Here is a 23,247-nt window from a genome sequence, read left to right on the forward strand (position 1 = left end):
TACTCATTTGTTTCGTTCTCGTGGCAGCTCCACGACTTAGCACCTCTTCTTCTCATTTGGCAGAAGAGGAAACGGCACCAACATGTGAAGGTCGTAGCCCAGGACGATGCAGCAAGGGGCTTTAAACCCGAGCCTGGGACAGCCGGTGGGAGCTCGCCCGCAAAGGAACACGTGCGTCATGCTAACTTAGTAGATCAGACCAGGCGAGCAGGATGGGAGGGAGGGAGGACATTAGCTGGTTTCTCTTGCATGCAATTAGGAAGCCATGGAAAGAGTTTAAGCGAGAGCCTGGCGTAAATTAACTGAGTTTCAGCACACTAGGCGCTCCGAAGCCCTGAGGGGAGGCGGCGAGGCTGGACATTCAGGGCTCCGGTGGGAGGCCAGTGCTCTTTCCTGGCCCAGGAATAGACGCATCATCTGGAGAACTTCCCGTTCCTAAGGCCTTGGAGGAATCCAGTGGTCCCAGGAGGCACTTTGCAGACAAAAAATAAAGTGATTTGGGGACACGGAGCTGGTCTGACCAAAACCAAATTGTGGGCGCTGCCGGCTCCGCCCTCCCTTCCCCGGGAGCTGCTGTTCTCTGACGTCAGCCCACTCCTGCTTTGACACTTCTGGGCATGAGAAGAGCTTGTGTCGAGGGCAGGGCTGGAGGAGCAGAAGAACCAAGACTTCTGCCTTAGAGGTCCACCTTAAGGTTAAGAGTGATGCCAGGTTTCACCTTCAGGTTCCAGTACTTTCTGGCATCCTTGAGGGGCTTCAAGAATTTTTTTTTTTTCTATTTTCTGAGGCTGCTTAATGTGTGGGATGCATCCCACCTTTCCTCCGAGATCACTAGAGAAGAAATAGCTCTACTGAAACAAGGACTTTGACTCTTTAAAACACATTTTTCCCTCCCAAATACCAAAGCACTGAGAACGTGATGATTCAAAGCTCGCAATGTGCTGTAATTCTGAGTCTAAAAGGTAGGCAACTTGAAATGAGAGGGCTCTTCTCCAAAATGTGACCTTAGAACTATTAGTGGTCGCCCTAAGGACACTGGTCGTAGCCAGGTGCCCTCTTTCGGCTTGTGAAACATGTGGAGTCCTGTCCATCATTTCGTATGTCCTGTGCCTGAAGAAAAGATAGGTAAAACTCATAGCTGCTCTTTTAGTCTCTCCCCTGAGGGGAAAATGATCACCTTCTAGGAAGATAATTACACAAAGGCGCCTCTCTTGGCTGATGGATTACAAACCGGTGCCTCTTTCTCTGGACCTCCACTACTCCCCCTAGACCAAGATATCCTACCCTCTCTGCCGGCAGAACCTGGGCTGGTTGGCAGTGCCGTCCCCTTGGTCCCCTCTGCCCCGTGTGGCTGGGCAGGGCCCAGGCTCCACGCTAAATTCCGTCACCCTCAGAATCTCATACACTGTCATCATGGTCAGATTAGCAGTGGATCACTGCAAGTCATAAACACAGTCCCAGACCTGAAAAATTATACCATGTGGAACTTCAAATACCAACCAGACTACTAACCATAATTGGCCACCACTGACTCATTAGATGATCTTTGTGAGTCACAGAGCTTCTTAAGCTGAGCCACAATGCTTTTCTGTCTTGGTAATTTAAGAAAAAAAAAAAAAAATCCTAGTTGCAAAGAGAAACTTATTAAAACTGGATGATCAGAAAAATTATTTAATTACTTTAAAAGCTATGTTTCCATGAGAAACAAGAGGAGTTAGTCACTTCAAATTTGGGGGGGGTGAGGGGAGAGTGATTAATAAGACCAAACATTTATACAAACTAAAGGGAAAGATGTATGTAAACGATAAGTATTTTTAAAGGGATTTTGTTACATTCAAGGGCTCTGAATCAAGAATTGCATTAACCATCTGCTGCTTTTCAAAGAACCCACTTTAATAAATAAAGAACGCCCAGAAACCAGCACACCAAAACTTCCATTTCGGTTGTGCCAGCTTCTACTTATACTGAAGTTACGACGTCTTATAAGCTGTTATTTTAATATTCAGAAGAAGTGTTCTTCTTAGTAGGCAAAGACTTCCAATAATGAGATTCACCTTATTTATTTCTTATTAAAAATAAGCACAAAACTTGAGCTTTCAAGGCCAAAACGACAAGCTTCTAATTAGCTTTACCTAAATGAATGAGGTTTTACTGTGCTGATTTCTAAAAGTGCCGTACTAAATACTAGGAAAAGCTGTAGCAATTAAAATAGAGAAAGGCAATAAGATATGAAAGGTCTAGTTCTATCCGGAGACCCCAATTAAAATATCTTTATACCCATCAGAGCATCTACATGAAGATATTCCAATTATGAACATAGTGAAATTTGTTGTTAGATTTTTGTTTTCTGTGCAAAACTGGAATCAGATTCACTATGTTCCTATTTGAAATGAGCATTGGTTTGGTTGATCCCAAATTTACATAAAAAAGAGACCCTGGACTGGAGTCAACTCTTGGTGCTTTCTTGCAAGTGGGCATTTCCTTAAACGTCCCCCTTAAACTTTATTCCCAAAAAGACAAAGAATATTCTGGAATGGCAACCAGGGTTCAGAATGACAGGTTTGAAATCAAGCAAATCCCTGGAGCAACACATCTTATTTCACAAACCTCATAATGCTTTCAAATGACCTAATTTCTGTCTATTATGCATGTTTAGATAAAGGAATAAAAACTTTTTTTTTTTTTTTTTTTTTGCAAAAAAGAGAGACAGAGACAGGAAGGAAGAGGAGCAGGGAGAGTAGAAACATCGACTCGTAGTTGCATCACTTTAGTTGTTCATTGATTGTTCCTCATATATGCCTTGACTGGGGGGACTCAAGCCAAGCCAGTGACCCCTTGATCAAGACCAAGAGACCTTGGGCTCAATTCAGCAACCTTTGGGCTCAAACCAGTGACCATGGGATCATGATGATGATTCCGTGTTCAAACCGGCCACCCCATGCTCAAGCTGGCAGCCTGTACTCAGGTCAGTGACCTTAGGGTTTCAAACCTATGACTACAGTGTCTCAGGTTGATGCTCTATCCACTGCACCACCACCGTTCAGGAACAGTTGCTTATATAAAGTTATAGACATGAAAGTATTGTTAATTGTTGGTAGTTTATTATGAAGGGGTTGAAAATGTGTGTAGTATTTCAGTAATTCCATCATCCAGTCACATCAGTACCTTCTTACTAGCCAAGAGAGCAAAAACTTAGTAGGAACTCGAGGCTGTTTTTAAGAGTAAGCCATAAGTTTCCTAAGCAAAAACTTTTCAAATGCTCTTTGAATGGTCCATTCTGGGTACATAAATATCCTTACTAGGGCATTCCAAGAGAAACATTTCCCCCAAATCTCTCTGTGAATGTCATCTTTGCTCAAGTAGACAAGACTATGTCTTAGACTAATTTCCAACAAACATAGTTTATTTGTTGAATGTTCAAAATAGGAGATAGTTTAGATTTTGCGCTGTCTTTGCACTTTGCTTTAACTCATCCCATTGTTTTTGTTCTAAGTTTAGGTTTTTGTATAGTTCTGTTCTGGCTGCTTTATCAGCTGGTACCTCTTCAGAAGGAGCACCTAAAGTTCTTTTGTTAAATAATGTGCCCCCAAATAATTACTCCAAAAGCCAAATCTTGGCATCTAAGAAGAAAGTTTCTTGAAGATCAACGTGAATTTGACCACCATTAGGATCTCCATCTTCCCTCCAGTTCAGCCTGGGGCTCATCACGGAGAAGAGAAGATAGCACGTCTTTGGAATGTTAAGAAACAGTGAGTGATGAAGTATTAAATTGCCGCTATGTCCATCTGACTGAAAAATAAATAATAGGAGCAACAATTTTAGGATAATCTGCAGTACTCGACAATCTCGCTAAATTTTGCATCTTGAATCAAAATGTGATCTCAGATTCAGAGCATATATGTTCTTTCCTGCTAAAATCAGAGAAAGTCTGCAATGGTGTCCTATAAATAATTAAACGATTGAGGTAAAAAAAAAAAAAAGGAGGAGAAAAGGAAAGGTGGGGAGAAAAGCAGAAGAGAGGACAAAAATGTTTTTCTAAAGTATAAATTTGGGGAGAAGCCAGTTAAATTCATAGGCACAGTGAGAAAATAAACATGCCCTTCCTCATCTCCCTGTCTCCTCTTTCAGTGACAGAAATAAACAGAAACAAATGCATGGCAAGAACTCTGTAATCTACTAAATGCAGATGTCTTAAAGTACATTATCTGTCTACTTCCTTGGGGTAACATTTCTTCTGTTTCCATCGTGTAGCTGACACTGAACATGATTCTTCTCTCTGTAAGAAGCCACACCGGCTCTTTCTGGAGTAAGGTGAGGGATGTTTTTTTCTTCAATAAGAAGCCACTGGTTCACCTTGGAAGAAAGTGAGCAAGACAGTCTTCAGAATACCTTCCTGGGACCCAGGATTGTGCTAGAACTTGCAAATCAAAGGCTCACGTCATGGTTTTTCCTTCCGTCTGTCTATTCCTCCATCCAACCTGCTAACAGAAACTTACTGAGTTTTCCCTACATGCCGGATCCTGCCTGCAGGACCTGGGGATAAATGTGAGCAAAAAAAAGGGGGCACAGTCACCTTTCTTCATGGTCCTGACACCCCAGAGGCTTAAACAAACTATTTACATAATTACACAAATGAACGCGTAACGGCAAGCTGAGATGACAGAGCTGAAGGGGAATTATAGGTGCTATAGAACCCTGTAATGAAAGGATCCGACTCAGTCCTCACATGTCCAGAGAAAAACAAAACAAAACAAAACATGCATTTTGGTGTTTTTTAGGGGTGGAGAGAGTGGTTTTCTTTTCTGTTAACCACAGCCAATAAAATGCTTAAGCAAAATCTCACAACATGTCAGTTGTGCAGCAATAAAACCTCTTGGGCCTTTGTTTGCTTTTAAAACAATTCACTGGCTATCAAAAAGACTTCAAAAATGAAGAGCAGAAGAGGCCTGTTGATGGCGGTTTAGTGTGTTCATTTAAAGTAAGCTGGAGGGTTTTAAGTGCGATGGAAATAAAAAATTCAGAACTGGTGGATCTGGCTTCAACAGAGCAATAGAAAAATGCAGAGGACTCCAGTCTCCTTCCAACACACCCTCGCTGCGCTGTCTTTGCCAACTACATAAACTCCCTGATCCTTGCTGTCCCCTCTCTAAAGCAACTGCCGTACCCACCTCCAGCCTCCTTTGGAGGGGCATCTCTGAGTTCACACACACAGAAGTGCTTTGTGACATCCAGTGTAGAAAGCATAGAACAGAAGGGGAGAGAACACCCCATTAAAAAATACTAACGCCAGCGTGAATCAGCCCTCTCTGCGGAACTGGCATCGGCTCTCCCAAGGGACTTTATTAGCTGTCTGAAAGATGCTGTTGTGTATTTATCCTTAAATTGCTTACTGATCATCTCAAGCAAAAGCTCCTGCCAATATTATCAGAGCCAATTATTTAGCACGCACACTGAGCTCTCCGAAACATCCTTGCGAATAATGGCTCCCTGTGATAAATGACCGTGGGTGCCCTTGGGACCCAAGGGTACTGAGGGAGGAAGATGGTGTTGTTTTGAAATGTATGCAGACTGGGTTCTGTATTTCTTTTGCATCTCCCCCTCTTAGAAACATATTCAAAGACGATAGAGTGAGCCCGAAACGTTAAAAAGTTCAACCGGAGAGAAAAGGCCATTTTCATCAGAGCAGTTGGGTAGAACTCGGGGTCATCTCCTCACCAGGCACCGTGCTTTCACTCTGGGGACCCTCACAGCTGTGACCGCTCCCAGGAAGGGCGTTGCTCCAGACGCGGGGCTCCAGGCCACCTGCCTGCCACGCTCAATTCAAGGGCTGTTCTGAGCACTCGTGGTCTGGAGAGGGTGTTTGTCACCAGTCCTGTCAGATGGACTCACTCCCTGTTCACCGCCTGGGAGTTCAGAGATGCAGGGGAGATGTTACTAGTTTTAGTCACTTGCAAAATGTTCCAGAAGGTTCTCCTCTGAGATTGGCTCAGCATCCTAAGTAACGGTTTCCACTGCTGACATGTCACCATCTCAGTTAAGGGGCAGTAATAAGCCTGACCAGGTGGTGGCACAGTAGATAGTGCATTGGACTGGGACATGGAGGACCCAGGTTTGAAACCTCAAGGTCGCCAGCCTCAGTGTGGGCTCATCTGGTTTGAGCAAGGCTCACCAGCTTGAGCCCAAGGTCGCTGGCTTGAGCAAGGGGTCACTCGCTCTGCCGTAACCCCCCATGTCAAGGCACATATGAGAAAGCGATCAATGAACAACTAAGGTGCCACAACAAAGAATTTATGCTTCTCATCTCTTTCCCTTCCTGTCTATCTGTCCCTATCGGTCCCTCTCTCTGTCTTTGTCCCCCCCCCCAAAAAAAAAGGCGGGGGAGGAGTAATGAAATATAAGTTGGGAGTTAGAAAATAAAATGCTATTTTTAAAACACAATCAAGAAATGGTGTATTTGTGACCAGGTTGAAACATGTGCTTTGATGGAATTCCCTATTTTCTCAACCCACTCTATTTCTTTTTTCCGTAGAAAGGAAAGACATGAAGTAGGAAACGCCTCAGCTTTCTTAATGCAAACATATTTTTATTAAAGAATGAATGCATTTATGCTCAAGAATAGTTTACATGTGTTGAAAAGCAGCAAGCATATCTCCAAGAGGCAGGTTCCTCTCAATATGACTCCATGCTAATTCTACATGCCTTAAACCGGGACCCACATACAAGGGCACATGTACACAACAGGGACGCATACAGGGACACACAGATACACAGACCGAAACCCCAACACCATTGCTCTCCAGATGCGGCTAGCTCTCATTTAAGGCTTCTCTGTAAGGTGCCCCAGTGCCCCTAATATTATCAGGATTAAACACAGGCTCACAGATGAGCAGCATTACCTGGGAAATCAGCCATCTGCTCTCGGCCTGAAATGCTATGTATTTTAACAACGCCATTTCATTCCTTGGTGTTTATGACTTTGAGAGAACCATGAAACTGAAACATCTCAGGCTTAGGGAGAGCTTCGCATTAGAAATAGCAAACACACTGGCTATCCTGACCCCGAGATGTTAACAATTTGAGGATAACAGGGTCAGATTTCTCAGGTTCTCTAGACAAGCCAAGTTTACGGAACTCTCTGGTGTGCAATGTTGAGTGGCGGCAGCCAGGCTTCCTTGGTGACAATACCAAATCAGATTAGAAGCTTGCCATGAAGGACCCATCAGACTGGACCATCAACTCAATAAGTTACCATAAGCCAGGGTTGAAGAAAGGGCAGCCTGCCTGGGGTCTGTTCACTTGCTGGTAACGCCTTCCTTCTTTCCAAGGTGTCTGTTGGTTGGGGGGGGGGGGTTGTTTGAAACGCCTAGCTGGTTTGATGACCGCTGTCATCTGCTCGGCTATGTCTTTCCCTTTTGGGGTCCTGCAGTGTGAGCCGAGGCCCACCCCCATGGGGGTGTCGGCACGGGTTGGAAGCGGAAAGATGGCGGGTGGGTGGGCGGGACAGGAAAAGGGAGGGGTTATTAGCAGTCGCAAGGATTCTAAGAAAACAGATGAAGTGAATACAAGAAGAAGGTACTACTTGATATATTCACGTAAATAAAAGCATTATCCTTAACTGTGAATGAACTGCCAACTACCAGGCTGTTAGTTAGTTGTAAAGCTCAGTGAAGGCTGTGCTCATTGGCTTACTGAGGAGAGACTCTGAAACAGGCCCTGGGAGGGGAGTCTCAGGATCGAATCCACCCCCCACCCCATGCCTCCCTCGGCCTCTGCGACTTCTGCACCAGCGTCGGTGCCCACCGCCCCCAGCCCATGGCGAGGGGTCTGGTAAGTGCATCTAGCATTCTTGTTGGGTTTCATAAGGCAAACTGGAACGGTCCGTCAGATAACAGCCTCAGTGGGTTTGCCTGAGAATAGTGAAAACCAGCATGGAGCTCTCCTACAGGGAGGTACTGGGGAATGAGAAGACAGAAGAAAGAGAGAGAGAGAGAGAGAGAGAGAGAGAGAGGGAGTCTAGAACTTCCTCCCCATCCACACTCCCACCCTGCTCACAGTCACAGCAGCAGCAGATTTCAATGTAATGTAATTACTTTAATAATACATTTCTTTAGATTTAGAATTGCTCTTCTGAATTTAAAAAGCTGGGTCGGCCAATAGTTTGGCAGTCTTCCATCCGAAATTTCAATCGTTGCTTCTTCCTCAGTGGTCTGGGATCCCTGGACCCACGCTGCCTTCGCTCCAGCCCCCCGCGTCCTCTCAGCCATCATCGGATTCCAATTCCTGGGAGGCCTCCTCGGACGAGCTGTCCCTGTGGATCCGGCCGTCGCTCTTCATACTGTGGAAAGTCTTCCTGAAAGCCTCCATCATGGCGTGGGCCAGCTTCTTGGCCTCCAGCTTGCTCTCGCACTCGACAGCGTGGCAGTCCATCTGGTAGGACAGGTCGTCGTTGATCTCCCTGTAGACCCAGGCGAAGACGTTGGGGCTCACGTTGTGGTCGGCGGTGCAGTAGGCGATGCGGGCCACCTGGAAGGTATCCACGTGGACCGTGGCCTCCCCTTTGTGGTCCAGGTGATGGAGACACACTTGGAAGGGGCGGATTTCCAGCAGGGCATTGGCCGGAAAGACGTCTTCTCGGGCCAGCGTGTGCTTCTTCCAGAGCTCAATGACCGGCTTTTCTGTGCAGCCGGACGGAAACTGCATGCCGGCGGTGGGCACCTTCCCCAGGTAGGTCACCTGCAGAGCAGAGGGAGGAAGAAAGGGGAAAGGTCAACGGCACGATCTCTGTTCTTGCTGTTCGTCTGGATGTTCTCAAACAGTCACGGTGGCCCACTGGGAAGGCAGAGACATCTTTCTTGGTCCCTAAATGAATGATGCTCATCAGTAATTTTTGAATTTTGTCCCTAACAAGTGGCCTATTTAGCAAAGGCACAGAAATTCTTTAAATAGATTTGGATTTTAAAAATCTAAAAAAAAAACAAACAAAAAAAACACATTAATAAAAAAAAAAAATTCTAATCTCTAGAGAATTACTCTCCCTCTCCCTACCCTCTTTTCCACACATATTGGAGTGAGTGATTATGATTTTTTTTACATAAATTGGTATTTCCTTAAAATCATAAAGCCACTTGAAGTTTATTTCCAACCCAACACAAGAAGAATTTAATGCTAAGAAGGAGTCAAAAGGATGGTGCATCTGAGAAATAAAATCCTTACTACACATCTCCTAGTCTGGTTCTCCTTCCAAACCTATCACGGTTCAATTTCACTTAAATACTTGCTTCTAGAAAATGCCAGTGACATACATACACACAAAAAAAGTTCCGTTTAAATTATGGCCTAAAACATGATTGTTTTTCCTCCAAAATAATTTTTGAAAATATATAGCAACACAGTTGTTTTTCAACCTAAACAGTTTTTGAATCGATGGACAACAGCTGGTTATTGTGATAATGAACGAAAGATCTACAGATGGTCGGAGACCGGAATGCTTACTTGTCAAACAGCTAGATGGGCAGTATGAAAACAAAGGAAAGTAATTCCAAGTGACTAAAATAGTACCTCCTTAAAAACCTGTTTATGAATACCAAGAAGGATTGTCATTCTTTTTTTTTTCCCATCAAAACAGAGAGAACTATTATCATCATGAAAATGTACAAGACTGGAGAAATCGCTTAAGAAATAACACAAAATAGAAGATGATTCAGTGCAAAATGAAGAAAGGACCAGAAAGACAGTCCACGGAAACGGTGAGAACTGAACGAGGACATTTGGCCACAGTGGTTCCAGAGCAATGTTGACACTCAGCGGCACTACAACGGCCACTCACAAAAACTTCAGAACACAGACATTAAGTACTGTCACAGCTTCTCATGCTTGATCTCTTAAACAAGAGTGAATTGGACAGTCCCTTTAAAAAAACAAACAAACAAACAATGCCCTGGCCGGTTGACTCAGCGGTAGAGCATCGGCCTGGCGTGCGGGGGACCCGGGTTCGATTCCCGGCCAGGGCACATAGAAGAAGTGCCCATTTGCTTCTCCACCCCCCCCTTCCTCTCTGTCTCTCTCTTCCCCTCCCACAGCCAAGGCTCCATTGGAGCAAAGATGGCCCAGGCGCTGGGGATGGCTCCTTGGCCTCTGCCCCAGGCGCTAGAGTGGCTCTGGTCGTGGCAGAGTGACGCCCCGGAGGGGCAGAGCATCGCCCCTGGTGGGCAGAGCGTCGCCCCTGGTGGACGTGCCGGGTGGATTCCGGTTGGGCGCATGCGGGAGTCTGTCTGTCTCTCCTTGTTTCCAGCTTCAGAAAAATACAAAAAACAAACAAACAAACAAACAAACGTAGCTCTTCAGCCAAGATGCATAACTGCTGCACATTCTAGAAATACTTACCCAGAACCTATTGCACATAATGACAATATGCCAGGTGGGCAGCAGGGAGGGAAGAGGGAAGATGGGGCGGCCCGAGGTCAATGGGGAGCCATTGGATAGCTTTTCAGAGGTGGGCAAAGTCAGGATTTGAAGCACAGCTCCGCCGTGCCCTGGAGGATGGCCCTGGACACACCACTGACCCTCTGCGCGTGCACAGACATAATTATGATGTAAGGACAACTGTGAAAAGGGACGGCAAGGGTATCACAAAGCACCCTGAACATTTGCGGAAGAAGTTCTGGTACCTTGCTGGCAGAAGGTCTCAGAGAGAAGAGTCATTGGACTTTAAGGCATCAGGACCTCCCAAGCCAGAGAGGAGCCCCACAAGTCAAGGTGGGGGGAGAAGGAGGAAGCAGGAAGGGCAGGGCTGCAGAGGGGAAAGCCCCCAGGGTGAGCAAACGGGCCACTCTGGCCTGACCACACATTGGGCTGTGGCGGAAGGCAGCCCAGAAGAAGAGACAGAAGGTCCGGGACCAGTGAAGAAGAACAGCCAGAGCGTTGGGGGAGGACCCTGCGTGCAGTCTGGGGAGTAGGGACCTCTCTGCTCTTGATGGAATGCCTCTAAGGATCTACAGCCCAAGGAGTGCCCGGATTTGATCCAGGTCGTAATCTTGGAAGCCCTGAAGATGCCAGGAAGGAAGATGGATGGGGAGGGCTGGCCAACAGCAGAACGCTCAGGCAAGATGGCGTGCAACTGCCCGGCCAGGAGGCAGGGTGACAATACACCGAAGGGGGACAATATCTCAGACACTGTGACTATCCCTAGTCCCCAAAGGGGACAACTGGTTGACCAGTTCCTTGTCACTCTGGATTGGAATCAGATAATAAAGATGGCTTTGTGAGCCACTGTATCATACAGCGTTCTTGAATACCATTTTCTGAAAATGTTCTTTCTGTCCATGGTACTTGATGATACCTGTGTTATTTTTATAATTTAAATTTATTTATTTATTTTTTATTGAAGTGAAATTTACATCACAGAAAACTTTACCATTTTGAAGCATATGATTCAGTGGCATTTAGTAGTCAAAATGTACAGCTATCTGCTCTAAAGAGTTCCAAGATTTTTTCATTACACCCGAAGGTGAGCCGTCATTCTGCACTGTCCTCTCTCCCAAAACCCTGGTGACCAGCAATCTGCTTCCTGTCTCTGTGGATTTACTATGCTTCATATTTTAGATAAGTGGAATCATATACTACGTGACTTTCCGTGCCTAACTTCTTTTTCTCAGCATAATGTTTTCAAGGTTCACCCAAGTTGTGCCACGCATCAGTAACTCATTCGTTTCTATGACATCTTTACTTTTGCGAGTTTAAAAGCAAATGGGGAGAAAACAAGCTCCAGTGCTCGAAGTGAAAGCGTATTTTTTACTAGCCACTGGAACTAGAAGTAACTTTATATTTGATATCCTTTGGAGAATAGGACTCTCCTTTGATTCACTCTAAGCTTGTACCCACCTCCCCTCCCAAACACATGCACAATTTAAAAAAATTACACAGTGTCTTCTATTGCAATCTAATGACAGGGTGAGTTTAAAATGTTATTAGAAGTCGTAAATGACTCACTCCAATGGAAAGCAATTTCACAGTAGTAAAATTTTGACAACGAAGACAAAATGTATTTCTCCCTTATAAATATTTATTACCTAAAAACTAAAGAGTTTAAGGGACATTAAGTTTTATTTCAGAAGTGCACTTCAGAGAAAAATGGGGCAGAGATCAGTAGCTCAAAAAAATTTAATAAGACGATAATGAAAGACACAAATAATAGGTAGACATTTATCCAAAAAAATTGAAAACACTGAGTTACAACTTAATACATAGATGTAATATCTTGAAATCAAACTTAATTGGAAAGTATCTTTGGCTCTGGCCAGTTGGCTCAGTGGTAGAGCTTCTACCTGGCATGTGGATGTCCCAGGTTCAAGTCTCAGTCAGGGCACAGAAGAGAAGCGACCATCTCCTTCTCCACCCTTCCCCTTTCCGTCTCTCTCTCTCTCTCTCTCTCCCCCACCCCTCTCTCTTTTCCCATCCTGAAGCCATGGCTCGATTGGTTCAAGTGCATTGGCCCCTGGTGCTGGGAATGGCTCCATGGTGCCTCTGCCTCAGGCATTAAAAATAGCTCAGTTGTGAGAATGGCCCCAGATAGGCAGAGCATCAGCTCCAGACAGGGGTTGCAGGGTGAATCTCGGTTGGGGCACATGCAGGAGTCTGTCTCTCTATCTTTCTTCCTCTCATGTGAAAAAGAAGAAAAAGAAAAGGAAGGGGAGGGGAGTGAAGGGGAGGGGAGAGGGAGAGGGAGAGGGAGAGGGAGAGGGAGAGGGAGAGGGAGAGGGAGAGGGAGAGGGAGAGGGAGAGGGAGAGGGAGAGGGAGAGGGAGAGGGAGAGGGAGAGGGAGAGGGAGAGGGAGAGGGAGAGGGAGAGGGAGAGGGAGAGGGAGAGGGAGAGGGAGAGGGAGAGGGAGAGGAGAAGGCCCATTTCACCAAAGTCACCTGACTAGAACACTACACATGAGCCACAAGGTCTCAAGTCACTATTCACATACATCTTCAGGCAAGTCACATAGACACTGAATAGTAGTAACAAACATCTGTACACACTTAAGGAAAAAAGCACTTTGTACCCTAAGCCATTTTAAAGGACAAGAAGCTCAGGTCAGATGGTGGCTCTGGGAGACTTAGTTTATATTGCTAACTACGGGAATTTCAGAAATGTATCGACTATTTGTGAAGAAAATTGCATAGAAAAGACAGCCTAAGAAGACATGTGTTGAATTCCTGGACTATTTTGCTATCAAATGAAAGTCATTTACAACTAATTTCACTTTTAGTCATTTATTCATTTTCCCCAGCTTTGGCCTATCAGAGAAATTATAGATTTATAGGAACATCCAAATGCAGTGTGTTCTTCCATAAAATGAACATCATTCTTTTGTCTGGTGCTTTTGTAAATGACACTGTTCTCCATAGCAATATAGAAGGAGGCATTTCTTTACAAGTGCATTCTTGTTTTATAACTGCAGAAAGTAAGACTCAGAAATTTAAAATTGTCATGTAAAATGGTGCACAAATAATAACATATGTATATAATATTACATTCTACTATATATTTAATATATAATGTTTATAATATATCATCTGTTTTCCAAAACTCAAAAAAATGTACAATGTATTTAAAATAAAATCAAAGAAAATAATCTCAAGAAGGTCCGACTTTGGGCACTTTTTCTAAAAGTTTTCTTTGAAAAGAGAAGCATAAATATGTTCTATAGGACTAATCCTGAATAGGCCACTAGCTTCACGTTGTGAAGTGTCACCAAGCCCGCAGATGGAGGGATGCTGTAAGTGGGTCGTGCCATGACCCCTCTCCACTGTGACACAGACAAGGGGACTCACAGCTGAGGTCTGCTCTCAGCTAGAATTTGCACCGGAGGCCACAGAGACTGTAGGGGACAGACAAGCCCTTCCTACCAGCTCCGAATTATCAATAGCAAAAATGCTCTTGAGGTGCCAGGAAAATGCTCGATTCTCTAGTGCCGGCAGCTCTTGGTGCCGACAGCACCAGGATCTCCTCACCTGAGGCCTTGGCAAGGCGCTTGGCCGAGTCTTTCATTGATTCAGAGGAGTTACCCCTGCCCAAACCTTTCTGAACAGTCCCAGGAATGAACTGGTTCCTGCAGGATCTGGTCAACACACAGCAGGAGTCAGTGGGTCGAACCGGTGCCTCTGGGTGAACCTGGCCAGTCTGTGAAGCTCTTGCTTTGCTGCCTTTGTGGAGGTGACAACATTGTGACAGAAATACAAAGACACAATGTCAACAGGTTGGCACTTCTCAAAGAAATATAGAGGAAGAATGATCAGAATAGAGTTTTCTTAGAAATGGAATAAAAAGGAACTACCAAAATAGGCTTTTTTTGGTAAACAAAACACATAATGATAAAACGATGTACCAACACAGCCCGCCTTCAGAATGACTCCTGTCCATCAACCCTGCTATCATTCATAATGGCCCGTGTTCCAGAATCCTGACTTCGCCCGGGGACTTTCCCTTAATAAGTCAACTCTTTACTACCTGCCTGCATATTTCCAACATCTCCCATTAAATTCTCCAGAGTCGAGCATTAACCCACGTAGTTGACTGTAAGTCACTGATGAAAAAGGTGAATATATATATACATCGTTCAGGAGAGACCTGGCCGAGAAGCTCAGCTGATTACAGCATCTTGAGAAATGTGGCTTATGGCCCTGCTTTTGAAGGGAAATGTGTAAAAGCGTTTTAAAATCAGTTGTCTCGCAGTAACAATTTGCTGACTCTGTGCACGCAGCCCCGCCCTCCGTGGACAAGGGAGCAGAACGCACACACGTCTCAGTCAACAGCAACCCCGAAACGTGGGTGTTATTTCTGTGTCCTTCTGTGCCGACACTATTTCAGAGATTTACTCTAAGAGTTCAAAGAGAGCTCATTTCTTGCCTCTGTCTTCCTCCTGGGGGAAGCTTCCCTGCACCCCATCCGGTGAGTAAGAACACAGGACCCAGTGTGCACGGCTGCTTCCGGGGGTCAGCTGCCAACATAGCTGTGACCCACCGACGGCATGTCTGGTTAACAAAGTTTTGCTCTCCTGGCCATCTGGAGAGAGGCGAATGTCTTCGAGGTGAATAAGTCTCTTCTGAGCCTCATCCTTAAGGACGGAGACTTTCCAGAGCCGCCGAGTACAAGAAACACCGACTCAAGGAACTGGTCACTAAATGTCCATTGGGTAGACACATTTGGTTTTTGTATGTGTGTGTTTTTTTGTTTGTTTGTTTGTTTTTGCTGTCACCTCCCTCAGTGCTGGAACAAGGGGACTTGGAAGATGACAGAAGACTCTTCAGGAGTAAAAACCAGCTGAAAATATGCAGGAAATACTAGCATCTTTTCTGTGGTTGCAGAAACAGGCACTGGGCAAGAAGCTTATTAAGAATGAATCATTTTGCAAGAAATAAACAGAGCAAAAAAAAAAAAAAAAGAAAGAAAAGTTTTCCCCATGTGTCATTCATGGCATAAACCGACGTCCCAGATACAGACGTTTGCAATATGTGTGAAGGGGCTTAGCCCTAACCTCCGACCCCAACGGAGGACGTGTTCTGAGCATATGCACAGCATGGGAAAATACGGAGAGGCCATGGAACCAAGGCGCCCGCCCGAGTCTCTGCAGGGTTAACAGGCTGACAGGTCAGGACAGAGCAGGGTCCTCACAACCTCTCCCACCCACCCAGGAGCTTTCCAACACCCCAGCCAGCTCTGCACTCATGAGTCCCCATTCCCTGCTCATGTGTGACAGACCGACCCTGGGTGTCTGGCATGCGCCCTTCCGGCTGAGTCGACATCATTCCATTCCTTCCTCCTGGTGGCCAGTCTGGGTTTATTCCAACCTGAAACACTCTTGTTCAGGACCCTGACTCTACTCACCTGAAAATGAACTGTCAGATGGAGTGGATAATGACAAGGGCCCCCAAAGAAGAACATGAGATGGGACAGAAGATCATGGAAGACCCCAAGTGCCTGGTTGCCTGGGGACCTCCTCCCTTCCAGGCCGGATAAACCCAGCCTCCTAGCCTCACTAGCGTGGCTGGGGTGGTTTCCGGTGAGGTTTCTGCAGGTGGACATGCCAAGAACAAAGACTCTCCTGAGGTCTGTCCTGGGATGTGAAAGGTCTTAGTGTTCTTGCACCGTCTGTAGGAGCTGACATGAAGTCACACGGTGTGAACACAGGGTGGGGACAACTCCACTGGGAATCCTAGCAGCCCTTGGCAGACAAGGCAAAGGATGAGAAGCAGAAGAGCCGCTCGTTACCTGAGGCCAAATGCCAGAGTCCAGCTCTCTGCCCCCCCGCACTAATTCCCACCTGCATGTTTCAGAGCTAAGGAGAAAGGACAAAACCCTGAGATTGATCCCAGCTTGAATAGACTCCCTCCTCCCCAGAGCAGCAGCACACCTTCACTAGGTACTTTGCGGAGTCAGGATAGATCTATATGCCAATTACATAACAATCCACAATGCAAACACAAACCCAATGCTAATCCTGACCCTGAACCTGTATCACACGCTTTCAGCCACAAAGAAGGCATTAAAGGATAAATGCTGTTTACGGTGAAATCGATGAAGTTAGTGTGAGAAATATAAAAGAGATAAGCTCTGGGCTTGAAAATGAAATTCCTTTTAGCTGTACTTTCATTTCAGAAGTGTTTGCTGAGCACCTACTGGGAACCCGGTATATATTAGTGAACAGAATGAATAAAGCTCTCTGCCGTCTCGGGACTTAACCTTCTGCGTACACCGACGATGCTTAGCCCTAAGTTCACGGGGCTCAGCGTTACGCAGGCCGGGCTGGCCTTGGGGGGAAAGGCACACACACGTGCCTTCGCGAGTACTTGCGATGAACGCAGCAAACCTCTCTTGGGTTCAAAAAGGTCTTTCCACCCAGATGGCGCCAACAGAACAAGACTAATCTTCACTTGGAGTTCATTCCTTGGGTCAAGCTGTGTCCCATGAAGGTTCATTGGTCTTGGCACTCTCTACGGCTTGGCTCCCCTGAGATGCTTGCTGAAGTAGAAAGCCAGGCAGGCGGAGGCTCTGGGGGAGTGACAAGAGGGAGGGGAAGGCGTGTGGCAGCAAGGAAGACACCAAGGAAAGAGACAAGGGCAGACTTTGCTTCCCAAACAGAAGGGATCGGCAGCTGGAATGCCACCGGTGACTTCACTTTTGCCCTGGTGACTGGACAGTGGGGATATGGGGCCACACTTGACACCTGTGTTTGTCCCCTTAGGACGTTCCAGTCAAACCCATTAGCCTTCACTGTAATCTTGCAACAACACGGTCATCTGTTTTTAGGCTGCTCGGCTTCTAGTCTACTTTATTTAGGTCTCTTCTTCCTTTATTTTGGAGACCTGACAAGCAAATTTCCCCAGAGTGTAAGCTCAAAGTACTGATGATAATTGTATTGTAATTCACTGCTGATGATTCAAAGGTATGTCATCAGCATTATGAGCATTTTTGAGCTAAACACTGCCGTTCGTGCCAACCTAATACCTTGCCTGTCATGCAGACGTGATGACTCTGACATCCAAGGAGCTGAGGATACTTGTCCCAAACCATCTTGCTCAGAGAGCAAGACGCAGAACACGGGGTCTTTCCACCAGAGGGTCTTTCCACCGCTCCAGTTTCCTTCACTGAAGGGTACACGGACCCCTTATTTTTCACTTTCATACCATCTACTTTCTTCCCGGCCATTTCTTCAAGCGTCCGCCTGAGACTGAGTCCTGGTCGGGGACATGAAAAGGTGACAAACACTCCACCAGGTTCTTATTAAACACTCTGAAAAAGGTTTGGAGTCAGAGTGATGGAGTCCTTAACCTGAGATGTGTTTGCATGGCCCGGAGATTGAAATGACGATGCGAGCCTCAATAATTAACAGAAGGAGATAAGAATGCATGCTTAATATTCAGAGACGGCATTCCTGAAGAACTCTGCAATGGGGCTTTACAAAGCAAATACTCCCCACTTCAAAGAGGAATTCCAAAGAGCAAATGTCAAACATGTGCTGAGCTGGCCCCAGCCCTGCTCTTGGGGCTCGCCTACCAACAGGCCAGACATCAGGGGATGCAGAGTCGCTCCAGGCACCAAGCGCCACGCTGGGCTGGGCTGTGCACATTCCTCGGCGAAGGCAGCTGAGGGTGGGAAGCCCGCTGGAGAGGCCCCGGCTCCGCGCTGGGCAGACGTGGGCACCCTTTGCGGTGGCAGTAGCTCTGGGGTCCTACTCCTCCCCCGCCCCTCAGGCTCCTGTGGGCCATACACAACAAGCTCAGATGATTCCGAAACAAAGCTAGGTGTCTCTTCTCCAGAGTGAGTCGTGGGTGCCATTCTGGGCTCTATTTTTGGGCAGATCACCTATCCCTCTGCAGTGTAGGAGTGGACCCAGCTATCTTGTGGCTGGACCAGGATGGGGACTAATTGAAGGAGACCCTTCAAAGTCTGCTAGCAGTCTACTATCCACTGCCCGGCTTGGCTGGCTGGCCAAGAGACAGCTCAGGAGCCTGGGTGCCCGGGCTAAGCCTGCCCAGGACTCGAACAGCGTACTTCTGTCAACCTCCGAGGGGACAGGACGATTTAGAAAGGCTTACCGCTCATTCTCCATGGTGTTTCATAGCAGCAACAGCACTACAGTAGAATACAGGCTTTCTAAAGTGCATATTTCCTGGAGTACATTTACACAGAGGCCTTTGTTAGTGATGTTTTGTAATCCGGTGACATTTCCTGTGGTCACAGATATCAAGGATATTTTATAATCGTCTAGCAGCAAACCTGAAATCCCTGGTGTTTTCCAGGAAACATGCTTCTAAGAAGGAAGATGTTGTCCTATACCAGTGGTCCCTAGCCTTTTTTGGGCCACGGACTGGTTTAATGTCAGAAAACATTTTCACGGACCGGCCTTTAGGGTGGGATGGATAAATGTATCACGTGACCCGGACAAGCGTCAAGAGTGAGTCTTAGACCAGGGGTCCCCAAACTTTTTACACAGGAGGCCAGTTCACTGTCCCTCAGACCATTGGAGGGCCAGACTATAAAAAAAACTATGAACAAATCCCTATGCACACTGCACATATCTTATTTTAAAGTAAGAAAACAAAATGGGAACAAATACAATATTTAAAATAAAGAACAAGTAAATTTAAATCAACAAGCTGACCAGTATTTCAATGGGAACTATGCTCCTGTCACTGACCACCAATGAAAGAGGTGCCCCTTCCGGAAGTGCAGTGGGGGCCGGATAAATGGCCTCAGGGGGCTGCATGTGGCCCGCGGGCCGTAGTTTGGGGACCCCTGTCTTAGACTGATGTAACAGAGGGAATCTGGTCATTTTTAAAAAATAAAACATCATTCAGACTTAAATATAAATAAAACGGAAATAATGGAAGTTATTTATTCTTTCTCTGCGGACCGGTACCAAATGGCCCACGGACCGGTAGCGGTCCGTGGCCCGGGGGTTGGGGACCACTGCTCTAGGCTATATAACGAAGTACAAAGTAAAGGGGGTAAAGATGCAAAGGGCTCTCCTCTGCAGAACTAATGCAAGTACGCACAGTATTAGGTATCTCCTGGGTTAAAATCACATTAGCCCAATTAATGATGCTTCAAGAAAGGACTGAAAGACCCGCCCCAATGGCCTGGGTCTCACTATGTTTTGCTTGTGCCTTCTAATGATTTCTGTCCCTGAAGTTATTAGGAAAGTTTGGTACTGGGTGAGATTTCCAATCTGAATATCTCACTTGAATTCTTTGTGTCGTCTCACAGGATAATCATAAACAGAAGACTCTTGAGTACACACTTACTATTATTACACTAGGATGACATTGGGGGTGGGGGGGTGGGGAATTAGGGATATTAGAGACCAGGAAGAAAAAGAAAACATAACATTTACGGTTGTTAAAAAAGAGCTTGTTCATGAAATATTTTAAAGAGATGCAGTTTGGTATTTAGATTATATTGACTACATTAAAAAGAGCCACGTGGTAATTTTATTTGAAATTATAGCATTTAAAACATGATAGAGATCATATTCTTTGCAACTATTTAAATATATGAAGGAAATATCTGCCGTTTAGTTAAAAGCTGTGTGGCCAACTAGAATACTGATCTATTTTATAGAAAACTAAATGAAACCCTTAGACTATGTCTTACCTGATTGATTCTTTCCTAAAAGATGTACTTACAGTTAAAGAAATGCAAATAAAACTACACTGAGATACCTATCAGACTGGTGAAAATGAAAAGGCATGGTACCTATTACGTTGGCAAGGCTATGGAGAAACAAACACTTTCAGGTACTGCTGGTTGGATTGCAAACTGATACAATTTTTTTTGTAAGGAAATTGGCAATATATAACATGGCTCTTGACCCAGCAATGCCTTGTTTGGGAATTTATCTTGAAAATACCTCCCGTAATGTGAAAATATATAATCACAAGTTTATCCATTATGGCATTATCTGTAATTAAAAAATATACAAAGCAATCTAAATGCTCATACAAAAGCGAGCAGTTGAATACATTATAGTTCATTCATCTAATGTACTATTACAGATGTGTGAAGAAGAATGAGAAAGAGCTTCTGTATAGAAGTGTATACACAACCTGTATAGAGTGAATTACAGGACATATTGTCATGTGATGACAAGCAGAGAAAAAATACTTATCTATGTATTTTATGTAAGCAAAACAGGGAAGTACAAATGTAAATTGTTATGTCTGCTCATTTGTGATAAAAGAAACACAAGAAGGAAAACCGGAGGTTGGTTAAACCCAGAGAGGGTGGCTAGAAATGGGTTGGAAGTGATGGGGATTTGGAAATAGGGTAGAAGAAATGGGGGAGTGATACTTTTCCAAGTACATATTTGGTCTAGTTATTGTTTAGAATCGTATTGACAAAAATAATGCCATCAAGAGGAATGAGAAGAAAAATTCAAAATGAAACAAAAATACAACGGAAAAATTCTAACCAAATGCAAATGGAAAACATAACTACAGTGAAAAGAGGAACAACACGCCCAAGAAACATCTTAACCAAGTATTTTGACTAGACGCCCTCAGGTTAAGGACAGAAAGGGCTCTAAACCAACACTGAGATTCAGGGAGAAAGCTTATTTTGCAAAGTGGGGGTCCATTTGCAATGCTGAATCTACTCCATGTGTATCAGATGATTAAGCTAAAAGGAACTACATGGAAAAGATCGAGAACCAGGTTTCTCATCATTGGAGAAGGGTGTTGCAAATATGAGAAGGAGAAAGTCCAGAAAGAACCCAGTGACACTGGACTGGAACTGGCGTCATTGAAAGAAATGATGGTTTGCAATATACACAGACAGGTGAACACTGACCCTGACACAGAGGTGTGTTTGTGTATCCATTATTCATCGCCCATACACATATATAATATATTTATACTTCTTAGCAGTGCCCACGGAGGGCCTCTGTGAGCAGTGGCCTGTCACTAGTAATGAGCATACCTAACGCCCAAATCCTGCTTTCTAAGTATCAGTCCCCACTGAGAGAAACCAGGCCTCCTTGCAGAAACGGTTGATTCCAAGGTTAGCATATGAAAAGCATGAGATGATCCCGAAATGTCATGCTGTGATAGAATGTAGCCAGGGTTCAGAGAATGTCAAAAACTTGTCCAAAGGACAGCATCAGCTGACAGGAATCCCTATTAGCCAAACTGGGGACAGTTTGACCATCAAAATAAATAACAACAATATTAATAAAATCTCATAATATAAAAAAAGGATCCATGAGTTAATATTGATATACATAGGTAAAAAGAAAATAATAAATTAATGAAAGGGAAAGTTCTTAGAACATAAATCTATAAAGGTAGATTACTACCATAGTAAGAATTGCTTTAGGCAAGAGTCATCAATTCATGCTAAGACCAGAACTATACATCTGATGAGAAACTGAATATTTATATAGCTTCAAAGTATCTCCCTGCAGGAATCGTATTCATTACAAATGGAGAGCAGTAAGTTTTCAGTGGAGAATCCTAGAAGACCCTATTATAACCAACTAATACAGTGAGTGTACTGTGAAGGACACAGCATCATTCTGTGACCTCCCTGCTAATCACTGAACCTAATCACGGCAAAGTTAGGCACACCTAAATGAAAGGGCATTGTGTAACTTCAAAAATATACAGGACAAAAAGAGACATCACGAGCATCTGCTTTAGATTAAGGGACGCTGCAGAGACCGATCATGTAATCCTCAGCTAGATCCAGAACCATCATTTACTTTTTGTTTGATATAAATTATATTAGTTCACAACGGTCAAAATATGGATAAGATCTATGGATTAGATACTAGTATTGTATAAATGTTCATTTTCTGATTTCAGTAGTTATAAAGAGAATATCCTTATATATAAGAAGATATATATAGAGATAGACACAGATGTAAGGATATGGTCATATAAGAGAATATCCCAGCTTATAAGACCCACACTCCAAAATATAGCAACATAATATCTTATCGTGAGAGAGAAAGAGAGAGAGAGACAGAATGGTCAGTTAAATACTTGGGGAATATATATAAAAGGTATGCATAAAATATTTTATAATATCTTTTTAACATTTTTGTATCTAAAATTATTTCATACGGGTAAGTTAAAAAGAAGATCAATGAACACATTTGCCTCTGGTTCAATGCTAATTTAAATGGAAAATAAAAAACATTTTTATGAGTACAGTATATATAATCAACTAAACAATGTTCATATCCTGAAGAATATATTTAGCTGTAAGCTATAACCAGCCAAAGGTCTGTTTATGATCAAAGTCCGCTCCTCAAGCTGACTGGACCAATCTAATTTAGTGATATATGACAAATTCTAGTCTAAGTGTCCCGGTGCGCCTATATACACAAGAATTCAAGTGGGCATGTGCCGGGTTGAATTATCTTCCACAGGCAAGCAGCAGCTCCTATGAACTAACACCACTGGCAATCAAAATCTGTAATCATTCAAGAGCTTTAAATGTCATATTTACTTGCTGTTTCCCAATAGAGAGCAAACACAATGTGAAAGTAATTTTTAATGACTAGCCCCATCCGGTTTGTACATTCATAGTTAAAAGTCATCTTGGATCCACAACTCTTTCGCTCGGTAACTACTGAGCTTGGCCCGAGGAAGTATTGTGACTATATTTGATTATTCTATCTCCTCTCGTCTCACACTGAATTATCACACTGAAAAATCTCCTACAGGATTCTCTCACTAGGTTTCAGAAAAGCGAGTGAGG

The 23,247-nt window shown here is 44.5% G+C and overlaps 1 protein-coding gene across 2 annotated transcripts in view; it reads right to left on the reverse strand.

Moving 5' to 3' along the window:
* Nucleotides 1–6,562: 6,562 nt before the first annotated feature.
* Nucleotides 6,563–23,247, reverse strand: part of PID1 (phosphotyrosine interaction domain containing 1) — a 221,761-nt gene continuing 205,076 nt past the window's right edge. For both annotated transcript variants that reach the window (XM_066345922.1, XM_066345923.1), the window contains exon 3: nt 6,563–8,733. In XM_066345922.1, the coding sequence (XP_066202019.1) occupies nt 8,257–8,733 (477 nt within the window). In that variant the 3' untranslated portion in view covers nt 6,563–8,256. The remainder of the gene's footprint in view (nt 8,734–23,247) is intronic.

Source organism: Saccopteryx leptura, chromosome 7 (assembly GCF_036850995.1).
Source record: "Saccopteryx leptura isolate mSacLep1 chromosome 7, mSacLep1_pri_phased_curated, whole genome shotgun sequence".
NCBI classification, from domain to species: Eukaryota; Metazoa; Chordata; class Mammalia; order Chiroptera; family Emballonuridae; genus Saccopteryx; species Saccopteryx leptura.